Below are 21,860 nucleotides of genomic sequence, written 5' to 3'. Positions count from 1 at the left end.
TGGGAGAGGAAGAAAAATGTCTCTGTCAACTCTTTCTAGCCTATTAATTGCAATGAAATGCTGAGAGATGGAGAAAGAACAGTAGCGTTCTAGTAATGAAATAAATTAGAGAAAGCCTGGAAAACAGTGAATAGTAAAGAAATAAGGCACCATCAGACTACTGCATTCCAAATCAATAAGATGGTTCCAGAGGAAGGATCATAAGGATCCGAAACAAGAACAGACTGGTTTTGCATCATCGCAGGACTGTATTGTTTTGAAAGAATTTGATATCATTTTATGGACAGTAGTGGAGTTGTGTGCTTCGGGTGGTATTTGCCACTGGAATTTATATCGTAACACAATGGTGTAATGGAAAGTATTGTAATTATATTTTGATATTGTTTTGTAACAAGGAGAGTGTTTTTTCTGTCATTTCCTGAAGAGGACATGGGGGCAGGATGCACCTGGATTCGATGCAAAATCTCAGTCCATAATACTTACTGTCCAACTTCAGGAGTCTCTTGTAGCAGAAGGGATCGTGAAGTCAGGAAGGATCCTGTAGCACAAGGAGTATATTTTCTGTTCTAATCCCTATTTATGCTTGTGGCATGTTGATATCGCTGTATTATAGAGATTTCAATAAAAACCCTTTTCCTTCATGTCTAGTGTGTTCATTGCCCTCAAATGTCTTAGTGGAAAAGAGCCTTTTTGTCTCTTGACAATAAAACCTCTCCCATATTATCAGTTATCAGGTATGTTCAAAGCTAACATTTGAGAATGAAAATAAGTTTGGGGACCAAGTCATAATAATAACTTTCTGATATCTGCCTTCATTTGTGAGAATATGAAGATTCCCAGATGTGGATTGGTCCTCTGTTTTGAGCAAAGTTTCAACCAAGAGATGCAGCCATGCCTCTGAGCATGTGCAGAGTACTTTTTGCTGCTTAACCAACACTTGTGTTCACATTAGGAAACTTAACCGCCAGGCAATGCTGTGATAGAGTACGACACCTCTTACTGTTAAAACAGAGGAAGCAGAATGCTTTTCATACAGGGTGGAATTGAACATACATGAACATATGAAACTGCCTTATACTGAATCAGACCCTCGGTCCATCAAAATCAGTATTGTCTATTCAGACTGGCAGCGGCTCTCCAGGGTCTCAAGCTGAGGTTTTTCACACCTATTTGCCTGGACCCATTTTAGTTGTAGATGCCGGGGATTGAACCTGGGACCTTCTGCTTACCAAGCAGATGCTCTACCACTGAGCCACCATCCCTCCCCTAGCAGGAGCTCCTTTGCATGTTAGACCACACACCCCTGATGTAGCCAATCCTCCAAGAGCTTACGAAAAAGAGGCTTGTAAGCTCTTGGAGGATTGGCTGCATCAGGGGTGTGTGGCCTAATATGCAAAGGAGCCCTTGCTGGAATTTCACCCCTGCTTTTCAAAAGATTCAACCAAAAAAACCCACAGGACAGTGTGCAGAGTTCTCTAGAACTCCCCATTAGGAGGCTGGCGGCTCAATGCAAAGAACAAAAAAAAAAGTTTGGGAGTTGTCTGAAGAATAGAGAAGCGCCTATATTTGCCATCATGTCCTGGGTATCAATGCCTCCTCTTGCAATTATTATTTCTTGCCTTTCCTGTTTTGACAGAGTTTGTACTGTACACTCGACAGTCTAGGTGGATGAAAGGTTTTGAAACTGGTTGCTTTTTATTAAAGGTCTTACACAACTTCAGGAATTTGGACTGATGCCACCGCTTGCAATTTTGCTCCTATTTATAGGAAAGAAGTCACGCAATGCAAAAGCGAATGTTGGGGGAGAATATGGGCCTTCCCACAAATGATTTTTCACTCCCCACAATGCAGCTCTCTGCCTCTCCACCTTAACATTTTGCTCCTTGCTAGTGGAGGAGGTGGTGAGAGTGACCTATATTCCGGTTCCTCCTCCCTGTGTTCTTGGCTGGGGTGTGGAGGGTGGAGCCCTCGTTTTCCCTCTGCCAAAGTCTGTGGTGCCTCTGTTGACAGGGTTCGCCATGGCGCGAGAAGACTCCCTGTCACTGCCCACCCTGAAGCTGCTGTTGGTCGGAGACAGTGCGGTGGGGAAATCCAGGTGCAAGCTGAGAGGGGGGAGTGCCCCACAGTGTGGGAAGAGGGCTGAGGGTGTTGCTCCATGGAGAGCCACTGCTCCCATACAGCTCACCTGTGTTCTCTCTTGTCTCCTTTCACAGCCTCTTGCTGAGATTCACAGAAGACCACTTTGAACCCTATCTCAACCCAACCATTGGTGAGCATTGCTGGCTGCCTCTATCCTTTGTGACTGATGACAGTGCCATCTCCAGGGCTTAATTTACACGAGGGATCATCTTTTTGGCAACGGAAGCTGTTTTCCTCTGCCTGGTAGATTGTGAAAGAAAGCGATTGCTTCTGAGCCTTTCTGTGGACACTGACGGAGCAGGGAAAGGCTGCATGACTTCGAGGGAGGGTTGAGCTCTAGAGGTGCTCTGTTGTTCAAGATCCCTGATTTAGACACATTTAAAAAAAAAGTCCCTTGTTTTCTTTTTAAATTTTTTTTAAAAAAAATGTGTGTGTTTGTGTACGCGCACACATGCCTGAAAGTCGTGGTTGACTTCTGATGACCCCTAGTGGGGCTTGGACATTTCAGAGAGGTGGCTTTCTATTGCCTGACTCTGTGTCCCAGCCCTGGTAGTCCTTGGATGTTTCCCATCCAATACTTGCAAGCAGGGGTGGAATTCTAGCAGGAGCTCCTTTGCATATTAGGCCACCCACCCCTGATGTAGTCGATCCTCCAAGAGCCATAGCTCTGGCAGAGGTTGTTCTTGAAAGGGCAGCTGCTGTGAGAGTTCTCTCAGCCCCACCCACCTCATAGAGTGTCTGTCGTGGGGGAGGAAGATAAAGGAGATTGTGAGCCACTCTGAGATTCGGAGTGGAGGGCGGGATATAAATCCAATATCATCATCTTCTGTTTTCTTACAAGGCTCTTTTTTGTAAGCTCTTGGAGGATTGGCTACATCAGGGGGTGTGGCCTAATATGCAAAGGAGCTCCAGCTAGAATTCCACCCCTGCTTGCGAGGGTTGGCCCTGTTCAGCTTCTGAGATCAGGCTTGCCTGGACTATCCAGGTCAGGGCCCTTGTTTTCCTTTTTTATGGTTCTGTGGTGCTCTTTCTTTAGAAAATTCAGATCAGATTATACAGGATGATTCAATTAGTTAGATCCGCCCCTACTGTTCAGATCCAATCAGAGCCACTCACAGACTCCAATCAGATCAGCAAACATTGGTATTTGTGTGTGTTTTCCCAGGCGAGGCAAATGGGGGGTAGGGTTACCCACTCCACGGTAAAGCCTGGAGAGGACACGTTTTGGAGAGGGACCTCTGTTAAGTCAACCCACCAAACTAGTCCTTTTCTGCAGGGGAACAGATGAGACCAGTTCCAGAAGATTTCCAGGTGCTTCACCATGGTTTTTTGATCTGAAAAGAAATGACCAGGGATTGTGATCATAGGTCTCGGCATTAGTCTTGTCAGGCTAGGGTTGCCAGCTCTGGGTTGGGAAACAACTGGAGATTTTGGGGGTGGAGCCTGAGGCGGGTTGGGTTTGGGAAGGGACGTCAAAGGGTAGGATGCCATAGAGTCCATCTTCCAAAATGGTTATCTCCAAATGAACTTATCACTGTCAACTGAAGATCATTTGTGAGAGCAAGAGATCTCCAGCCGCCACGTGATGGCTGTGTAAGCCAAACAGAGAATCACAGCAAAAACAGGCAGGGGAATCCAAAGCACAACGCTACCGCAAAACCAATACAAAGTTATCAAAAACTTCAACATATTATACAAACATTGTTAGAAAACTAATTCAAAAAGTCTCTCTATATAGTGCAAGGAATGTATTCACCACAAAACCAGTCCCATTTCTTTTCGGCAACTTAATGCCGGTTCTCAGTAGAAAAATCCAAGTGAAATAGAAATCAATAATAGATGGTAACTCAGTCCATACAATCCAAAATTCTTTGAGATATGCAACCAGCAGTCCAAGAAAGTGACAAGGTCATAATGGTGCCCTTGTTTCACATTAGCTTCTTCAAGTTTCTCACAAAGTTTCAAAAACCGGGTAAGAACGTCATACACTTCAATACACTGAAAAACACTTCAACGTGATTAGCACATTGAATAACACGCTGAAGTGTTATTCAGTGTATTGAAGTGTATGGCGTTCTTACCCGATATTGGTTTTTGAGGCTGGTTTTGCGGTAGCATTGTGCTTTGGATTCCCCTGCCACCTGGAGGTTGGCAACATTAAGTCTGGCCCTTAACTTCAGCATCAGGTTTTGGCTGCCATTTATTTGCCAAGTGGTAGGTACCCAGCTTGCTGGGGGGGGAAGTGTAGATTACTGGGGAAGGCAATGGCATACCACCTCATAAAAAAGTCTGCCATGAAAACGTTGTGAAAGCAACATCACCCCAAAGTCGGAAACAACTGGTGCTTGCACAGGGGACTACCTTTACCTTTTTAAAGCTGCGGTATTGCAGTCCGAACTCTGCTCGCGACCTGAGTTTGATCCTCACGGAAGATGGGTTCAGGTAACCGTCTCCAGGTTGACTCGGCCTTCCATCCTTCCGAGGTCGGTAAAATGAGTCCCCAGCTTGCTGCGGGGAAACTGTAGATGATTGGGGAAGGCAATGGCAAACCACCCCGTAAAAAAGTCTGCCGTGAAAACATCGTGCTGCGACGTCACCCCAGAGTCGAAAACGGCTGGTGCTTGCACAGGGGACTAACTTTACCTTTTTTAATACCTTGGAGGAAGAGAAAATCACATGACCAGACAGGTATGCATCTGAATGTTATCAATATTTTACAGATCGTATGCATGTCCCCTGCCAAGAATGATTAACACACTATACATTAGCAAAAGAAAATTCCTGCTTCTTGGCTAAAAGAACAGAACTCTCATTAGTTGGGCACTTTGATATGTATGAGCTATTCTGCAGATGAACCCCTTCACCCTCAAGACCCACAATTCTTCTTAACTGCAGCTTCTTTCCATTGATTAAATAGTGGATTTGATGTCCCTTGCTTCAAAGGGTTTTTAGCCTTTGTCCCTAATCAACGTTCAACTGACTTCTTTTTAATATCACAAGATTTTGCTAGGGATTCGAGAAGCTCTCCTAGGTTCAGCTCAAACCAAACTGATGTTTGTCCCTTTCTTTGAGGGAATATCCCCCCCTTCTTTCTCCAGTTATCACAACTAAAAATCAATAGTTTATTCTTAACTGGTGTACCAGCTGCTGCCCAATTCACATATCCCGCTTTACAGGGGTTTTGAGCGCTGGATGTGTGAATAACACAAAAGAAGGCAGAATAACGAGTGCTTGATTAGCAGGTTTCTGATGTGCGAAAAACAGAAAAGCTGTTTGAAATGTATTGGGCACCATCTTTAGTGGTATTTCGAGGCACTCCAAAGGCAGTTTGATTGTTAGGACTTTTAATTGACCACGCTCCTTTTAAATGCCCTCCGTGCATTGGAAATTATGGAGGATGGGGGCACCTTCTTTTGGGGATCATAGAACTAGACCCCCTAGTTCAATCTTTTTGAAACTTGTGGGGGGTGTTGAGGTGAGGTACCAGATGCTATGCTGAAAATTTGGTGCCTCTACCTCAAAAACAGCTTCCCCCCCCCCCACAGAGCCCGAGTTACCCACTGATCTATTCTCCATTTTGGAGAACCAGTTCCCATAGAGTATAATGGAGTGTCTGGCGGATATTCAACCCCCCTTCTCCCTGCTTTCTGATGTCCCTGGTCGCCAAACCAGGGGATCCCCTGCTCCCAACTGGGGATTAGCAACTCTACCAGTCACACATTGCCTCTGAAGCTGCTGTAAATATACTGGATGCATTCATGCACATTAAATAACACACTTTGCAATGGGTTTTTGTTCTATAAAAATAGCAAAATCCACTTGCAATCAGTCAATGTGTGAAAGCACTCACTGCTGCCCCTAAGTGACTGTGTTTGAGTTGTTTGTTAATTCTCGCTGTATTAATGCAGAAAGCATAGGCTACAATATTTATTTATAGATATTTGATGTTGGTTAATAAATACGATATGCAAAATCTCAGGAATGAATGGCATACAGGAGCTAGATCATCCTATTTAGCCAACACAATGGGATACAGCCCTAAACTTCATACCTGTTTTTTCTGTGGCCCTCAAGCTGTAACTTATTGATTTATTTTGTCCAATATATATCTAGAGTATATTGGACAAAACAATGCCATTACCTGAGTTCGATCCCCAGCGGCAGTTGGGTTTTCAGGTAGCTGGCCCAAGGTTAACTCAGCCTCCCATCCTTCCGAGGTTGGTAAAATGACTACCCAGCTTGCTGGGGAGAAAGTGTAGATGACTGGGGAAGGCAATGGCAAACCACCCCGTAAAAAGTCTGCCGTGAAAACGTTGTGAAAGCAACGTCACCCCAGAGTCGGAAACGACTGGTGCTTGCACAGGGAACCTTTCCTTTCGAAGAGTCTATTTGCTGGCACAGTAACTCACCTGGCACAGCTTTTAAATATATACTTTGAATCTGTCCAATTATTTGGTCTTTTTTTTGTGGGGGGGGAGAGTAATTAGATCAATTTGATATTATAATATGGATGGAGCCTGGGGAGGACAGGGACCTCAGTGGGATACAATGACCTAGGGTCCACCCTCCAAAGCATCCATTTTCTCCAGGGGAATGGATTTCTGTAGCCTGGAGATGAGCTGTAATTCCGTGAGATCCCCAGGTCCCACCTGGAGGATGGCATCCCTGTCTTCAGATTACCATGATCAGTTCCCCTGGAGAAAATGGCTGATTGGAGGGTGGGCTCAGTGGCATAATCTTTTAATCTGTTTTAACTGTTTGATTGTTTTACTATTTATCTGTTAGATTGCTTATTATTAGTTTGAATGGTTTACTATGTTGGAATCCGCCCTGAGCCCACCATGGGAAAGGCGGACTACAGATTGACAGAAATAAACAAATAAATAAATAAACAAACAAACATACATACCCTGCTGATGTCCCTGCCCTCCTCAAACTCCGCTCTCCCCAAGCTCCACCCCCAACCCAGAGCTGGCAATCCTATGATGGGCAAATATTTGACATTTAAGTTAGACCTGCAAATTCTATTTTCTTGGCCCTTTCACAGCTACTCTTCCTACAGCAGAGATGAGAAAAGTTTCATCTGTTTCCTTGACTTTCCGCTGTAGCAGGCCAAGGAAACAGGTGCTCACCCACATGTGTGTCTGATACCTCTGTCTCTTCACTTGCCAGGTGTTGATTTTAAAGTGAAGAAGATGGTTGTCGGGGATCTTCCCCTGCAGTTGGCAATATGGGTAAGCAACATCTGGAGTCCTTGTGAAAAACTGGAATGCTGATCATGAGGAATTAAATCTGTCTCCTGGAAGGGAAAAAAAAGTCAACAGCAGCTAAAGAAAGCACTCTTTATTCCACTTTTGGGCTAGCTTCAGCCAGCTTTTTCCCTCAGTCTTAATCAGTTCCCCTCCTTAATACAGCCCCCATCCCAAATGTAGAGATGGGCACAAACCAGCTTACAGACCAAAATCTGTGATGGATTTTGGCCAGTTCATGGTTCACAAGGTGAAGTTTGTGGCAGGTCAAGCAGCACAAACTTTCCAGTTGTTCATAGCAGTTCCAGGGGGGCCATGTAGAGGAGCATCTGGGGGAGGTCCCCTGTAACTTTAATGTCTCTAGCTTGCACAGGACCCTGAACCTGTGCCTGTCAAAATGACCATCAGTCAATGACAGGCAGTCATCCTTTATATAATAAAAGCCCTTTCGTGGTGGCAAAATGGAGCACCCTGATTGGTTGGGACTGTGCTGCATCAACCTGTGGACTGTCAAACCATCAATCAAGGTTTGTTGTGTTCCGCTGCCTGAGGACTGAGGCACTGCTTCACAGAGGAGAGAAAGAAAGCCTTCCCTTGATTGGCAGACAGAGGGAGGAGGGAAATTGCCACAAAAAACTAGATGGACCAGGGCTGTGATCCAGCAGGTCTCTTCTTTTAAGAACATAAGAGAAGCCATGTTGGATCAGGCCAATGGCCCATCCAGTCCAACACTCTGTGTCACACAGTGGCCAAAAAAACCAAGTGCCATCAGGAGGTCCTCCCACTGTGCCCCCCCCAGTACCATTATTATGTTCTTATTTAATAAATTATCATTGATTTTATTAGTTAAAGATTTAGAAGTTGGACCTCCCATGCCAAGCTGGTTAAAATCCAGTGGGGGGTACACATTTGCAGATAGTGTGGATGAGCCCTTGCCATGATCCTAGGCCTAGTGAGGCATACAGGCTCCAGGGAAGCCTATATCAGAGTAGCTACAGGGCTTACATTTTCCAGGATCACTTTGGTCCCTCTGATTGGGTGGGTTGCAGTTTTTGAGGGAACATTTGCCCAGTGGAGACTAGAGGGGTGGGACCTGGAAGGAAAGAAATAAAAGGCCCAGTGAGAGAAGGAGGCTACAGTCAGGAGAGTTCTCTCTGGAAAGGCAAGGCTGGAGAGAAGGTTGCAGTCAGGAGGGTTCCATCATTCAAAGAGTGGTGAGTCAGTTAGAAGCAAAAGGAAGGGAACGTATAGTTAGTCGTGTCAGGGCTTTTATTTTCTTTCCACAAGCTTTACTGTTTGTTTCACTTTCACTGTTGTACTAATAATTAAAACCACCTGCCTAGGTCTGCATGCCTCTTTGGTCACAGATAAAAGGTGCTTGCTGAGAAGGAAGACAGGGGTTGGGTGGGTGCTTTGGGCCCTCCCAGACAGACCTTTACCAGAGTGGTGCCAGGCAGTAGAAGACCCTCCTCAATCCCCACTTGTGACAGCCCTAATTAGGGTTGCCAGCTCTGGGTTCAAAAATACTTGAAGATTTGGGGGGTAGAGCCTGGGGAGGGCATGATTTGGGAGGGAAGAGACCTCAGCCGGTTCTAATTCCATAGAGGCCATCCTCCAAAGCAGCCATTTTCTCCAGGGGAATTGCTCTCTGCCACTTGGAAATATAATTGCAATAGCAGGCGATCTCCAGGTGCCGCTTGGAGGTTGGCAGCCATAGCCCTGATCCATCTTCACAACATTGCCCTGTGTCACTCCAAATCTAGAGAACTTCCCTGCAAAGGAACACTCTGTACAGAAAGTGTTCGGGTCTTCGTGACCTTTAACTTGTTTTAACATTTACACCACGGATTTTTCAACATCTTTTTTGTCCTAAATGCCTATTTTTGTCCCCCTCCCCCTTTTGTAGGACACAGCAGGGCAAGAGCGGTTTCGAACGTTGACTCCTAGTTATTACCGTGGCGCTCAAGGTGTAATTTTAGGTAGGTGGCAGACATCCCAGGGCTGTAATTAGCGCAACTCTGAAGTCGAATCACCTTAAAGGAGAAGTAAATTAAATAATTTCTTTCCTCTTTCTCTAAGGCTGCTGACAGAGTTAGAACAACAATTAATACTCCTGCACTCCCACACCAACAGGGTGATGGCTGGTTGTTGTTCTTCTTGGCAAAGAACATCAGCTACTTGAAAGGGTTTAAAGTGAAAAAGCCAAAGCCCCTTTAGCTCGGCTTCGCAGGCATTTCCATTTGATGTCGGGTTAAGCAAACTGACTTTCAGACATGCAGAGCCTTTTCCCACGCAAACCGAGCCCCTGATTATATTATAACCTTTTTTTTTTTTTTGCAACGTTCATTCTTTAAAAAGACAGGCACAAACACACCCAGCTAAAAGGATTCAACCCAAAAAGGCTAGAGTTGTGCCACCAAATACTAATTACATCCAAAAGGAGCCTGTGAAGTTCACAACATTCTTTTTCCATACTGCAATTTCAAGGCCCCCAGGTACAAATGCTGTACTTTGAATACTCAGAAAAATGTATTGCTCCTACATCAGAAGCGCAGCCTTTAGGAACAAAGGCCTCAGAGCAATGATTCCCAGTGTCATAGGTACCATAGATGTCATGGTACTCACTGATGTGTTTCCAGGTGTCCATTTGCTTCTTCCCCAAAGAGCTGTTCTTGGCTTTTCTTCATCTCATCAGAGTAGAAAGTGCTTCAGGAGAGCCCAGGAGACCTCAGTGTAGTGTCTGCTTGGCTTGGAAATGGCCAATATTTTGTGATAGGCCCCCAGACTCCACTTCCACCATTTTGTTGCTGTTCTCACCTCCCACAGCAGCCATTTTTCAGTGGCATCCATTACCCTTTCTCAGAATCTCAAAAATTCTCACAGGTTCAATAAGGCTGGGAACTCTACCTTAGAGCAATATGTGAAGTGACACGCCAACCACTTGGGGCAACTTCTGCAATAGGGTTGCCAGTCTTTATGCCAGAAACCCCTTGGACATTGGAGGGGGGGTGCAGAGAGTGAGGGGGAGGAGTGTCACTGACCAGCAATGTCACTTCCTTTCCAGGTGATCTCCTGGTTGTGATGTCACCACATAAGCAATACTCTAGGAATATCCCCAATCTCTGTGTTAAAGACTATTGAGATTGAAAGAATTCCTAGAGTGTCAGGGACACAGTGACCCGAAGTGGTGTTGCCATAGCTGCACCATGATCCCTTTCTCGGTTGCCTGAAAATACACAGTAACAGGTGGGGGGCAGGAATTTGTCTGAGCAGGTGGGCAATTGGCAACTTTATTCTGCAGTGACTGCTAGAACTCTCCCAAATACACACTCAGGGCTTCCTTAGAGATAGCATCAGGATCCTAGTCCCTAAAATGCTGAGGGGAACACCTCCAACACAGCAAGATGGACTCACATGTGTTGAAGTGACACCCTCCCCTTCCATTCCTACTGAAACGCTTCAAACAGATTTGCATGTGTGTTATCGCTCTCTCTCTCTCTCTCTTTCGACCAGTTTACGATGTCACCAGAAGGGAGACTTTTGTGGGGCTGGAGAGCTGGCTACGGGAGCTGGAGATGTATACCACAAAGAAAAATGTTGTGAAGATGCTGGTGGGCAACAAAATCGATAAGGTCAGTTGGGAAACAGTCACCCACTTGGGATTGGGTCCAAGGCTAGCAAAAGGGCATGGATGGTGTGATTCATTCTCCTGAAAGAGAGCACACGTTCAGCATGGGCTTCCCTGCACAGTATAGCAGACATGAGAGAGCCAGTTTGGTGTAGTGGTTAAGAGCGGCAGACTCTAATCTGGAGAACCGGGTTTGATTCCCCATCCCCACTCCTCCCCGTGCAGCTGCTGGTGTGAGCTTGGGTCAGTCACAAGTTCTCTCAGAGCTCTCTCAGCCCTACTTACCTGTTGTGGGGAGGGGAAGGGAAAGGAGATGTAAACTGCTCTGAGTGAAGGTCTCTCATCTTCATCCACTCTCTTCTTCTTCTCCTCCTCCTCCTCAGTTTCCATGTGCAAAAGTGTCCCTATTTGTAGGAACGGAAGAGAACCCGTAGTGCACATCTGACTGTTGAAGAGGGTGGGGATCCCAGACCCAACCTGTGTACTCTGTAAGGTGTGAACAGAGAGGAGGCAACCTGCAACCAGCATCTTTACTCGTTTAGATTGTTTGTACTTCTTTCTGAGACTCAAGGTGGGTTACAGCATTAAAACTGCAAGAAGAGCTGCATAACCCACAATTGACAAAACTGGTTTACAACATAAGAGAACAATCCTCTAAAACAGGGGTGGCCAAACTGTGACTCAGGAGCCACATGTGACTCTTTCACACATATTGGCTGATTACAGACCAACACTTTGGGCTGACTCAGAGATGCCTCTGAAGCCGGCCCAAAAAATCCTTCCACACGCAAACATCTGCTGGGTGTCCCCATCCCGCACTCACCCCGTCCTTCTGGCCACTCCACCCGGCTCAAAAAGCTACCACTGAAAGTGGTAGCAGATATTTGAGCTGGCCATCAGTCGCCGGATTGCCATCTGGACAGGGAAGGGCGCACGCAAGGCGACTGGGCAGTCTGGAGCTGTCAAGCTGCCTCAAGCTCTGCTGTTTTTTTTTTTTATTAAGACCAATCAGAGCACTAGTGCACTCATGCGCACCAGCGCTTCCCCCCCCCCCCCAGGAAAAACAAAGGAATTCGGTTTCCGGGTTGCCTTCCCATGCGGCGCACCCAGCCGCCTCACGGACGGGATGCGGGTGAGCATGGGGAGGCTCCGGGACGGCTCTTTTTGAGCCATCCCGATTTGGGCCGCCTTTCTACCACCCCAGATTGCCCATCTGTTCTCAGCCATTGTGTGGCTCTTGAAGCCCCCACTGCCCTGTTGGCTGGCAGCTTGGAGAGCGCATTTAAAGCTAAAGTTGCTTTCTTTACACCTCTCCCTACCTCCTCCCTGCCCATCTATTCCCTCTTTCCTTCTTTTCTCCCTCTCTCAGACATCTGACGTTCCTGTGTTGCAGCTCTCAGACATTTGACATTCTTGTCTTGTGGCTCTCAGACATCTGACAGTTATTCTATGTGGCTATGTTAAGCAAGTTTGGCCACTCCTGCTCTAAAAACTATACAGCGCATGCAAACCAGGGCTTTTTTTGAAACAGGAACTCCTTTGCATCTTAGGCCACAAACCTCTCTCCTCCCCAAACCCTGTGCTCCTCATCCTCTTTTCCCCAATCCCTCCTCCCCCCCAAAAAATACACCCCACCCAGAGCTGGCAACCCCCACTCTGTCAGCAGTGAGCTGTGAGTTCTTCTCAGTTGTTTCAGGTGGGTTGCCCAATTCAGAACATGACTGGGGTGCAAATAGAGTTTCAGCCTACACATGCACACACACACACACACACACCATTTTCCAACTTGAAGTGTTCTGAGATGACTGTTTGGCCCATTGGGGAATCAACCTCACACTCAAATTGGGAAAGCAGGTTGGAAAGTTGAAGGCATTTCTCCACTGTCCAAATCGGGCAACCCTCACATGGGAGTTAAGGACTAGGGTTGCCAGCCATTGGTTGGCTTGGCAACCAAAGGAAGGGATGGGGATAGGAGAATGACATTATGTCACTTCCTGCAGATACCCAGAAGTGACCTCACACTAGGGTAACATCAGTGCAACGATGTATGATTTTGACAGTTTTGTCCAGATCCTAGACCATTGCACCAATATCCTGCTGGTGATGTGGTGTCACTTCCAGGTATTTGCCAGAAGCGATGCTATGACCTTGGCATGATGCTGCTAAAAAAAAATTTCCCTCTCCAGCCCTCAGTGGGGCAACAGGCGACAGACAGGGACACCTACTGGGCTGAGGACTCCAGATGTAACATGTTTTCTCCATATGGTGTTAACTGGTGTTTTGTTCAGAGAACAAGCCAAAAAAACCCAGAATATACAAAAGGAGGCAACAGAATTTTGCCTTGCAGAGTTGTTACGCAGGGCAAGGAAAGCCGAATGCCAGAATGAAACCACCTGGGATTATTCATTACTAACTTTCTGACTGGCGGTCAAATTCCTTCCTGACCCCACACAAGGCAACCAGCAAGACCTTCAATTCAAGAGGTTTAAAATACCGCACCACCATCTGCACATGCCAGTTGCCAGCAGCTTCAATGCAGAAAGTCAAAGATACATGTGATGTGCCCAGAATAGATTCGAGTAGGCAGGAAGGAGAAAGGGAAAGTCAGAAAGGCTTCCGTTCCTCCTTCCCTTGGTGATCCCTGTGGGAGATTCACACCAATAAGATCCTGAAGCTCTCGTTTCTGCCGCCTCAAGAGAGCAGTCTCTGGTGAGCCCATGTGAGGAATTCCAGGCTGTTTGCCGGTGACTCACAGACTAACATCTTTCTAACTGTGAACTTGGCACTTCCCAGAGATGATAATCTGCCATTGTTTGACTAGGGATGTAAAAGCCCCCTCCTCAAGCTGTTTTTTGTTACCAGTTCTCTTCGTTTGTTGTTGTTCAGTTGCACAGTCAAGTCCGACTCTTTGCGACCCCATGGACCAAGTCACACCAGGCCCTCCTGTCTTCCACCATCCTCTGAAGTCCGTTCAAATTTCAAATCTGAAGTCCGTTCAGATTGACTGATTTGATCTTCTTGCAGTCCAAGGGACTCTCACGAGTCTTCTCCAGCACCACAGCTCAAAAGTATCTATTCTTCTGCACTCAGCCTTCCTTATGGTCCAACTCTCACAACCATACATTACTACTGGGAATACCATCAGCTTCCAACATAGCCAGTGCATGTAGGATTGGCCCTGGGTTATTTTGGCACCCTAATCAAACAGTGACTTTGACACACACCAGTCAGTAAGCATAAGAAAAGTCATTCTGGATCAGACCAAAGGCTCATGAAGTCCAACCTAGTTTTAGGGTTACCAGCCGCCAGGGGTGACCTGGAGATCTCCTGCTTTTACAGCTGATCTCCAGCTGGCAGAGATCAGCTCCCCTGGAGAAAATGGCTGCATTGAAGGGTGGACTCTATGGCAGGGGGCCCCAACCCACGAGCCATGGACCATTACCGGTCCGTAGCTTGTTAGCAACTGGGCCATGAGTTGTATAATTATTTCATTATATTTTACAATGTAGTAATAATAATAATAATAATGATGACATTGAACATATGAAGCTGCCTTATACTGAATCAGACCCTTGGTCCATCAAAGTCAGTATTGTCTTCTCAGACTAGCAGCGGCTCTCCAGGGTCTCAAGCTGAAGTTTTTCACACCTATTTGCCTGGACCCTTTTTTGGAGATGCCGGGGATTGAACCGGGGACCTTCTGCTTCCCAAGCAGATGCTCTACCACTGAGCCACCGTCAAATATTGGATTTATATCTAGCCCTCCACTCCAAATTTCAGAGACTTAGAGTGGTCACAATCCTCTTTACCTTCCTCCCCCACAGCAGACACCCTGTGAGGTGGGTGGAGCTGAGAGAGCTCTTACAGCAGCTGCCCTTTCAAGGACAACTCCTACGAGAGCTATGGCTGACTCAAGGCCGTTCCAGTAGCGTCAAGTGGAGGAGTGGGGAATCAAACCCGGTTTTCCCAGAGAAGAGTCCGTGCACAATTGTATCATTCCAAAACCATCGAATCCCCCCCAGTCCATGGAAAAATTCTCTTCCACAAAACCAGTCCCTGGTGCCAAAAAGGTTTGGGACTACTGCCCTATGGCCCTCCCTAAACCCCTCCTTCTCCTGGCCCCACCCCCAAAGTCTCTAGGTATTTTCCGACACAGACCTAGCAACCCCACCGTGTTTTGTGGCCAACCAGCTACCTCTAGGGAACCCACAAACAGGAGGGCTGCAACAGTGTTATCCCGCCTGTGCTACCCAACAATTGATTTAAAGAGACACACTGCCTCTGGCCCCTGACCTGCATAGCCCAGGCTAGCCCAATCTCAGAAGCTAAGCAAGGTCATTGGCTAGTATTTGGACGGGTGACCCTCAAGGAACACCAGAGTCACACAACATAGATGCAGGCAATGGCAAATCACTTAGGAATGCCTTTTGCCTTGAAAACCCCACTAGGGGGCGCAATAACCCCACTAGGGATTGACAGCAACAACAAGAAGCTACTTCTAGTACTGGACAGAGTAGATCTTCATAGAGGGAAAAGTTTTAAAAGAGAGGCAGAGTTGGATCTATACCCCACCCTTCACTCAGAGTCTCAGAGCGTCTTACAATCTTCTTTCCCTTCTTCTCACAACAGACACCCTGCGAAGTAGGTGGGGCTGAGAGAGCTCTGACTGAGAACTGCTCTTGAGAGAACAGCTCTGAGAGAACTGTGACTGAACCAAGGTCACCCAGTTGGCTGCATGTGGAAAAATGGGGGATCAAACCCAGTCCTCCAGATTAGAATCTTCTGCTCTTAACCACTCCACCAAACTGGCTTTTCTTACTGGTCACTCTCAAATGTAAAATTTTAAAAAAACTCTTTCAAAGCTCTCTCTGTTCCATCATGGAAGCTATAGAAAGCCCGAGATTCTAATAGGCAGCTATTGTCAGTAGTTTCAGGAGGGCAGCCGTGTTGGTCTGCAAGAGAATGGTTAGATTGGAGTCCAGCAGAACCTCAGAGACCAACAAAAGTTTCAGGGTGTAAGTTTTCCAGAGTCAAAGTTCCCAGTTTTTCCCTTCAAGCACTGATGGAGGCTTCTTTCACCTTCTGGCAACCCTCAAGATCTGGTGTCCTAGGCGAAGGCCTAGGTTTGCTTAGCAGTTGGGCTGGCCCTGAATGCAGGCAGGAGCATCCAGTCATTATTCCAATCAAAATAACCAGGGGGTTTTTTGTAGCACGAACTCCTTTGCATATTAGGCCACACACCCCTGATGTAGCCAATCCTCCAAGAGCTTACAGGGCTCTTCGTACAGGGCCTATTGTAAGCTGCAGGAGGATTGGCTACATCGGGGGGGGGGGGGCGGGGAGTAGCCTAATATGGAAAAGAGTTCCTGCTACAAAAAAAGCCCTGAAATCAACTGTTGCATTTTTAACAACTTTGTAAAATGTTCTGCAATTTTTCTTATGTTTATTTGTGCAGCAATCTGGGGAGGCACGTTTGCCAGTTTTTCATTTTAGGCATAGGCAATAGTGTCCAAAAACAGGAATTCTAACCTCCAGGTGAGACCTGGGTGCATCAGTGGCTGCATTCACACACACTAAATAACGCACTTTGCAACCAGATTTTTACTGTGTAAGAATAGCAAAATCCACTTGGAAACAGTTGCCGTGTGAAAGCACTCAGTTTTTGTCAGAGGCCACCTCAGCAGTCATAGGTCCTGGTTCCAATGAACCCCATATGCATTGGACCACAGTGACTTCTTGTAGACGGCAGCCGCAAGCCTGTCTCTTGAGGGTAGGGTTGCCAAGTCCTATTCAAGAAATATCTGGGGACTTAGGGGGTGAAGGAACAGAGCCAGGAGCAAGGTTGTGACAAGCATAATTGAACTCCAAAAGGAGTCCTGGCCATCAAGGGACCACATACCTTTTACATGCCTTCCCTCCACTGGAAATAATGAAGGATAGGGGTACCTTCTTTGGGGACTCATAGAATTGGACCCCCTGGTCCAATCCTTTTGAAACTTGGAAGGTGTTTTGAGAAGAGGCATTGGATGCTATGCTGTAAATTTTGGTGCCTCTACCTCAAAACACAGCCTCTCCGGAGCCACACATACCCGTGGATCAATCCTCCATTATACCCTATGGGAATTGATTTCCATAGGGAATAATGGAATACCCAGCAGACACTCCCCCTGCCGCTTTCTTATGATGCTGAAGGGGGGGGGAGGGCTTCCAAACCAAGGGATCCCCTGCCCCCACCTGGGGATTGGCAACCCTGCTTGAGGGTTTCAGCATACCCAACGAGCTCTAACAGCATTTTCTCCTTACCCCTAGGCTGACCGTGAGGTAGACCGAAAGGAAGGCTTGCAGTTTGCTCGAACTCACTCCATGCTTTTCATAGGTAGGTGAAGGAAACCTGGAACTGAGTTGGTTGGTTTGCTGTGCTGTAATACTGGAACGGGGTAGTTTGAGAAACTGTCTTTTTACAATTAATGGCAACCTTATGACTGAAGAACCAGTATAGTGTAGGGGTTAGAGTGTGAGACTAGGATTTGGGAGGTCCAGACCTGAATCTCCTCTCCACCACAGAAACCAGCTGGGAGTTGCTGGGCCAGTCACTCTCTCTCTCTTCAGCCTAACCAATTTCCCAGGGTTGTGACTGTGAGGATAAAATGGAGAAGGGAGGGATGATGTTGGAAGCTGCTTTGGGGCCCTCTAGAGAGAAAGGAAAGGAAAAGAAAGGTCCCCTGTGCAAGCACCAGTTGTTTCCGATTCTGGGGTGACGTTGCTTTCACAGCGTTTTCATGGCAGACTTTTTACAGAGTGGTTTGCCATTGCCTTCCCCAGTCATCTACACTTCCCCCCAGCAAGCTGGGTAATCATTTTATGGACTTCGGAAGGATGGAAGGCTGAGTCAACCTCGAGCCGGCTACCTGAACCCAGCTTCCGCCGGGGATCGAACTCAGGTCGTGAGCAGAGCTTAGGACTGCAGGACTGCAGCTATACCACTCAGCGCCAAGGGGCTCTTTCTAGAGAGAAAAGCAGGATATAAATATGAAATATAAAACCAAAGCAGGAGAAGCTTGTCTTCTCACCACATTATATCCCTGGCTTCATTTCTGCATGCCCAGGCTTGTCTTAAAGGCACAGGGACTGACGCAGTAGGAAAAAAGGTGACTAAGAACAGCAAAATAAGCAAGGATGTTGGCTATGGGCAGGGCTTTTTCTGTAAGGGAACACGGTGGAATGGAGTTCCAGAACCTCTTTATGGAAACAAAATTCTCTAAAAAAAATATTTTAAAGTTCATGAGGGGCACCAGTGTGTTTCTCCTTCATTTCCTTCTTGAGAGTTCCAGCACCTCTTTTTCCAGAAGAAAAGCCCTGGCTATGGAAAACGATCTTCCAAAATCCCTGGGAATTGCAAGCAGATCTACTCTCTCTCCCTCTCATGTGAGCATACACAGATACAGGGCTTGAATTCAGCAGGAGCTCATAGGAGCGCAGCTCCTGAACCTCCAGCAAGTGTCTGCATGCAGTGGGGAGTTCTCTCACTGCTACACACGAATCCCGGGGTATATGCAAATGAGATATGCTACTGAATTCTTGCACCTTTTTTTCCACAAAATGACCCCTGCACAGATACATACCCCTGGTCTTCTATATGCCCCCATCCCACTGTGAATGGTATTTGGACATCACTTTTGACAGACTTTTCTTCCTAGTATTTGGACCACTCAAAAAACAAAGCTCTTCTATGTTCACTATTTAACATGCATTTTGAACTGTAAGTTTAGAAGCCTCTCTAATGTCTGTGCAAATATGCCCCCGTGTGGTGAAGGCGAACATCCACAGTGGATTTCTGAAAGAGCCAGTGACAGAACATCTCTCAACACTTCTAATGAAAAAATGAGCACAGACAAACTGCTGTTTAAAAAAAAAAAACAAAACCCTTATGGAAACTTTGAATTTGATGTTGAGTCCAATGCTCATTAAAAACAAGCAAATAAAATACACTGCTTCAGGATATATAGTTTGAACAATCATGAAAACTATATTGGGAGGGGATTTCCCCATCTTTATGACATATTATTAATATTATTATTTTCTGCCCATTACCCCATGGGGGCTCAGAGATAGGAGATAAGAGGCATCCCTGCCCAAAAAGCGAGATAACTTACAATCTGAACCTTCAGGGTTAACCTTAAAAGGTATCTTCTCAGGCCCATAGCTGCAGTGGGGCCGGGGGGGGGGCAAGCCACTCCATTCAACCTCCCTTCCATCTGTATGGCCCCTCCATTGGAGGGCCTCTAATCTGCCCCCTTTGCTCACCACCACTAACTGCCACTCTGAACAAGTGCAGCATTGCTCAAGAGGGAGACGAGCTCCACCATTTCTTTTGTAAGTTACCTCCCCACCCCCACAACTTGGGCACCTTCCCGATGCAGTTCGTGATCTATGCAATGAGCACAGTGAAGTCCTGCTCATAGCTCTTGAAGTCAGATGTCATTTTGAGCCCTGCAGCCCCCCCCCCCCCCCCCCACACACACACCTAAATTGGATAACTCTCTTCCCCTCATCAGTTGTTGGCAGATAGTTCGATGGACAGTCTGAGGTAATCCAAAGTGACCATGCCTTGCTTCACAATCTGTGCAAAGCGGTGAAGGCTCTTCTTGTTTATTTCTACCTAGAAGCCAGTGCCAAAAGGAAGGAGGGCGTGCAGAGTGCCTTTGAGGAGGCCGTTGTGAGGATCCTGCAGACTCCGGAACTTTGGGATGTGAGACGGGAAGGAGTCAAAATGATGGAGGACAGCGTGCTTCAAGAAGTACCCGGCTGTGGTTCATATTGTCCTCTGGCTTAACCTCCACCATCTTCAAGCCAAGTAGCTCAGGTCTGGCATACCTCATAGACAGCCTCGTCTGTGTTCTGTTTCAGTGCCCTACCAAGATAATGCCCACATGGCTGTACTGTGTCTCAGGTGTACATCTTGAGGGCATACAAACTGAATACATGGATAACCAGTTGGCTGAATGTTCACAGTGGAGCCAACATGGTCTAGTGGTTTAAAGTGCTGAACTAGGGAGATCCCAGTTCAATTCCCAATGGTGCCATGGAAGCTTGCCGGGTGACCTTGGGCCAGTGACACGCTCTCAGCCTGACCCACCTCACAGGGTTGTTGTGAGAATAAAAAGGAGAGGAGAATGATGTAAGATGCATTGGGTCCCTTGTGGGGGAGGTGAGGCAGGATATAAGTAAAGTAAATAAAAGTAAATAAGATCCTAAGTGTAGCAATCCTACTTTCCAAAGCAATGTCTGAATGTGGGATCGTGTCAAGGCATCTTTCTGAACTGGAAATTTTTAGACAAACATCCCCAGCTTGGTTTAGGTTAACCTTGGAGAACAATGTTTCACACACATTTAGCGAGCCAAGAGCCCCCCCAAGATAAGGCTGCTGGGCTTGTTGGCAAACCTCTGCAGATTCCAGACCGTTTCCACAGGAACAGGGCAAGAGGTTTGGCTTTGCTAGCATCTAAAGGAGTAGGCAGATCACATTTTATCCCAGGAATGTTACTTCAGTAGAAATGTAGCCCAGAACCTGATAACAGGCTAAACAGAAAAAATGGTGTATCATATACAGGAGACGGACCTAAACTTTGGACTCCATAAACATTTTTATTCAAGAGCAAATCTGAGAGAGAAGTTGGGTTTTCATTTTACCTTTATCATCATCTGTTCTGTGTTTTTGTTCCATATGAGGCCTCCACTAATTATTTCATGATGGTGTGAATGGCTGTCATTTTCAACCAACCCCCCGCCCCAACCCTCCAATCTCAAAACATGCAAAAGTTTCTACATTCTTAAAGCCAAAGGAAGATTGAGGACTTCATTTGAAAGTGTCCTGACTAAAAAAGTACAGAGTTTTGCAGAAAATTTTCATCCTATTGTCATTACTTATTTGTTTAGAAAACGTATAGGCTGCCCCTCCAGACACCTGCTCAAGATGGTGTGTGTGTGTTAAATGCCATCATATTGCTTCTGATTATGGGGACCCTGTCTGAGCTCTGCTCACAACCTGTTCAATCCCGGCGGAAGCTGAGTTCAGGTAGCTGGCTCAAGGTTGACTCAGCCTTCCATCCTTCCGAGGTCAGTTTGCTCAGGTCTTGTAAACTAAGGGCCGTGTGGCTCCCTCGATTGAGTCAATCCACTTCATGTCAGGTCTTCCTCTTTTCCTGCTGCCTTTCCAAAGTAAAATATGATTTAAAAATCATTAAAAAGCATAACGTTGTCATCACAATTAATAAACGGTTACAAAACACTAACCAAATGACACACCAAGGAAAAAAGGCAGTTGGTGTTTGTGTTCAGATGCCACAGGATTAGACCAACCAGTTTGCAAGCATAGACAGCTTCAAGAGGGGATTGGATAAACATATGGAGCAGAAGTCCATCAGTGGCTATTAGCCACAGTGTATGGTTGGAACTCTCTGTCTGGGCTGTGATGCTCAGTATTCTTGGTGCTTGGGGGGGGGGGGGGCACAGTGGGAGAGCTTCTAGTGTCCTGGCCCCACTGATGGACTTCCTGATGGCACCTGTTTTTTTCCACGGTGTAACACAGAGTGTTGGACTGGATGGGCCATTGGCCTGATACAACATGGCTTCTCTTATGTTCTTATGAAAAGAAACACAAATCAGCCATTTTTAGCACAAATCATTATCCATTATCCATGTGTCAGTTTGTGCCCATCCCTATTCAGAACTGGTAGTTAACAGCTGCAACAGCCAAAACAGCAACCTGTAGTTCAGAGACACTACAGTATAGTCTGACTACCCACAACAGAGTGGACATAGCCATATGTCCTGCTTGTGAATTA

At 46.4% G+C, this 21,860-nt stretch overlaps 1 protein-coding gene across 2 annotated transcripts; it reads left to right on the top strand.

The window, feature by feature from the left end:
- The first annotated feature begins 1,903 nt into the window (after positions 1 to 1,903).
- On the top strand, positions 1,904 to 20,271 carry LOC132583900 (ras-related protein Rab-18-B-like). Of its 2 annotated transcripts, none has more exons than XM_060255640.1 (7): positions 1,904 to 2,095; positions 2,214 to 2,269; positions 7,312 to 7,373; positions 9,295 to 9,367; positions 10,902 to 11,020; positions 17,326 to 17,392; positions 19,683 to 20,271. In XM_060255640.1, exons 1-7 carry the CDS (start codon positions 2,019 to 2,021, stop codon positions 19,847 to 19,849), a joined length of 621 nt encoding a protein of 206 aa, XP_060111623.1. In that variant the 5' UTR covers positions 1,904 to 2,018; the 3' UTR covers positions 19,850 to 20,271. The 2 variants fall into 2 exon arrangements, with proteins under 2 accessions (XP_060111623.1, XP_060111622.1); XM_060255639.1 differs by having other exon boundaries at positions 1,912 to 2,095; positions 19,680 to 20,271.
- The last annotated feature ends 1,589 nt before the right edge of the window (positions 20,272 to 21,860 follow it).

This window comes from Heteronotia binoei, chromosome 15 (genome assembly GCF_032191835.1).
Source record: "Heteronotia binoei isolate CCM8104 ecotype False Entrance Well chromosome 15, APGP_CSIRO_Hbin_v1, whole genome shotgun sequence".
Taxonomy (NCBI): domain Eukaryota; kingdom Metazoa; phylum Chordata; class Lepidosauria; order Squamata; family Gekkonidae; genus Heteronotia; species Heteronotia binoei.
This window is presented reverse-complemented; position numbering and strand designations above follow the sequence as displayed.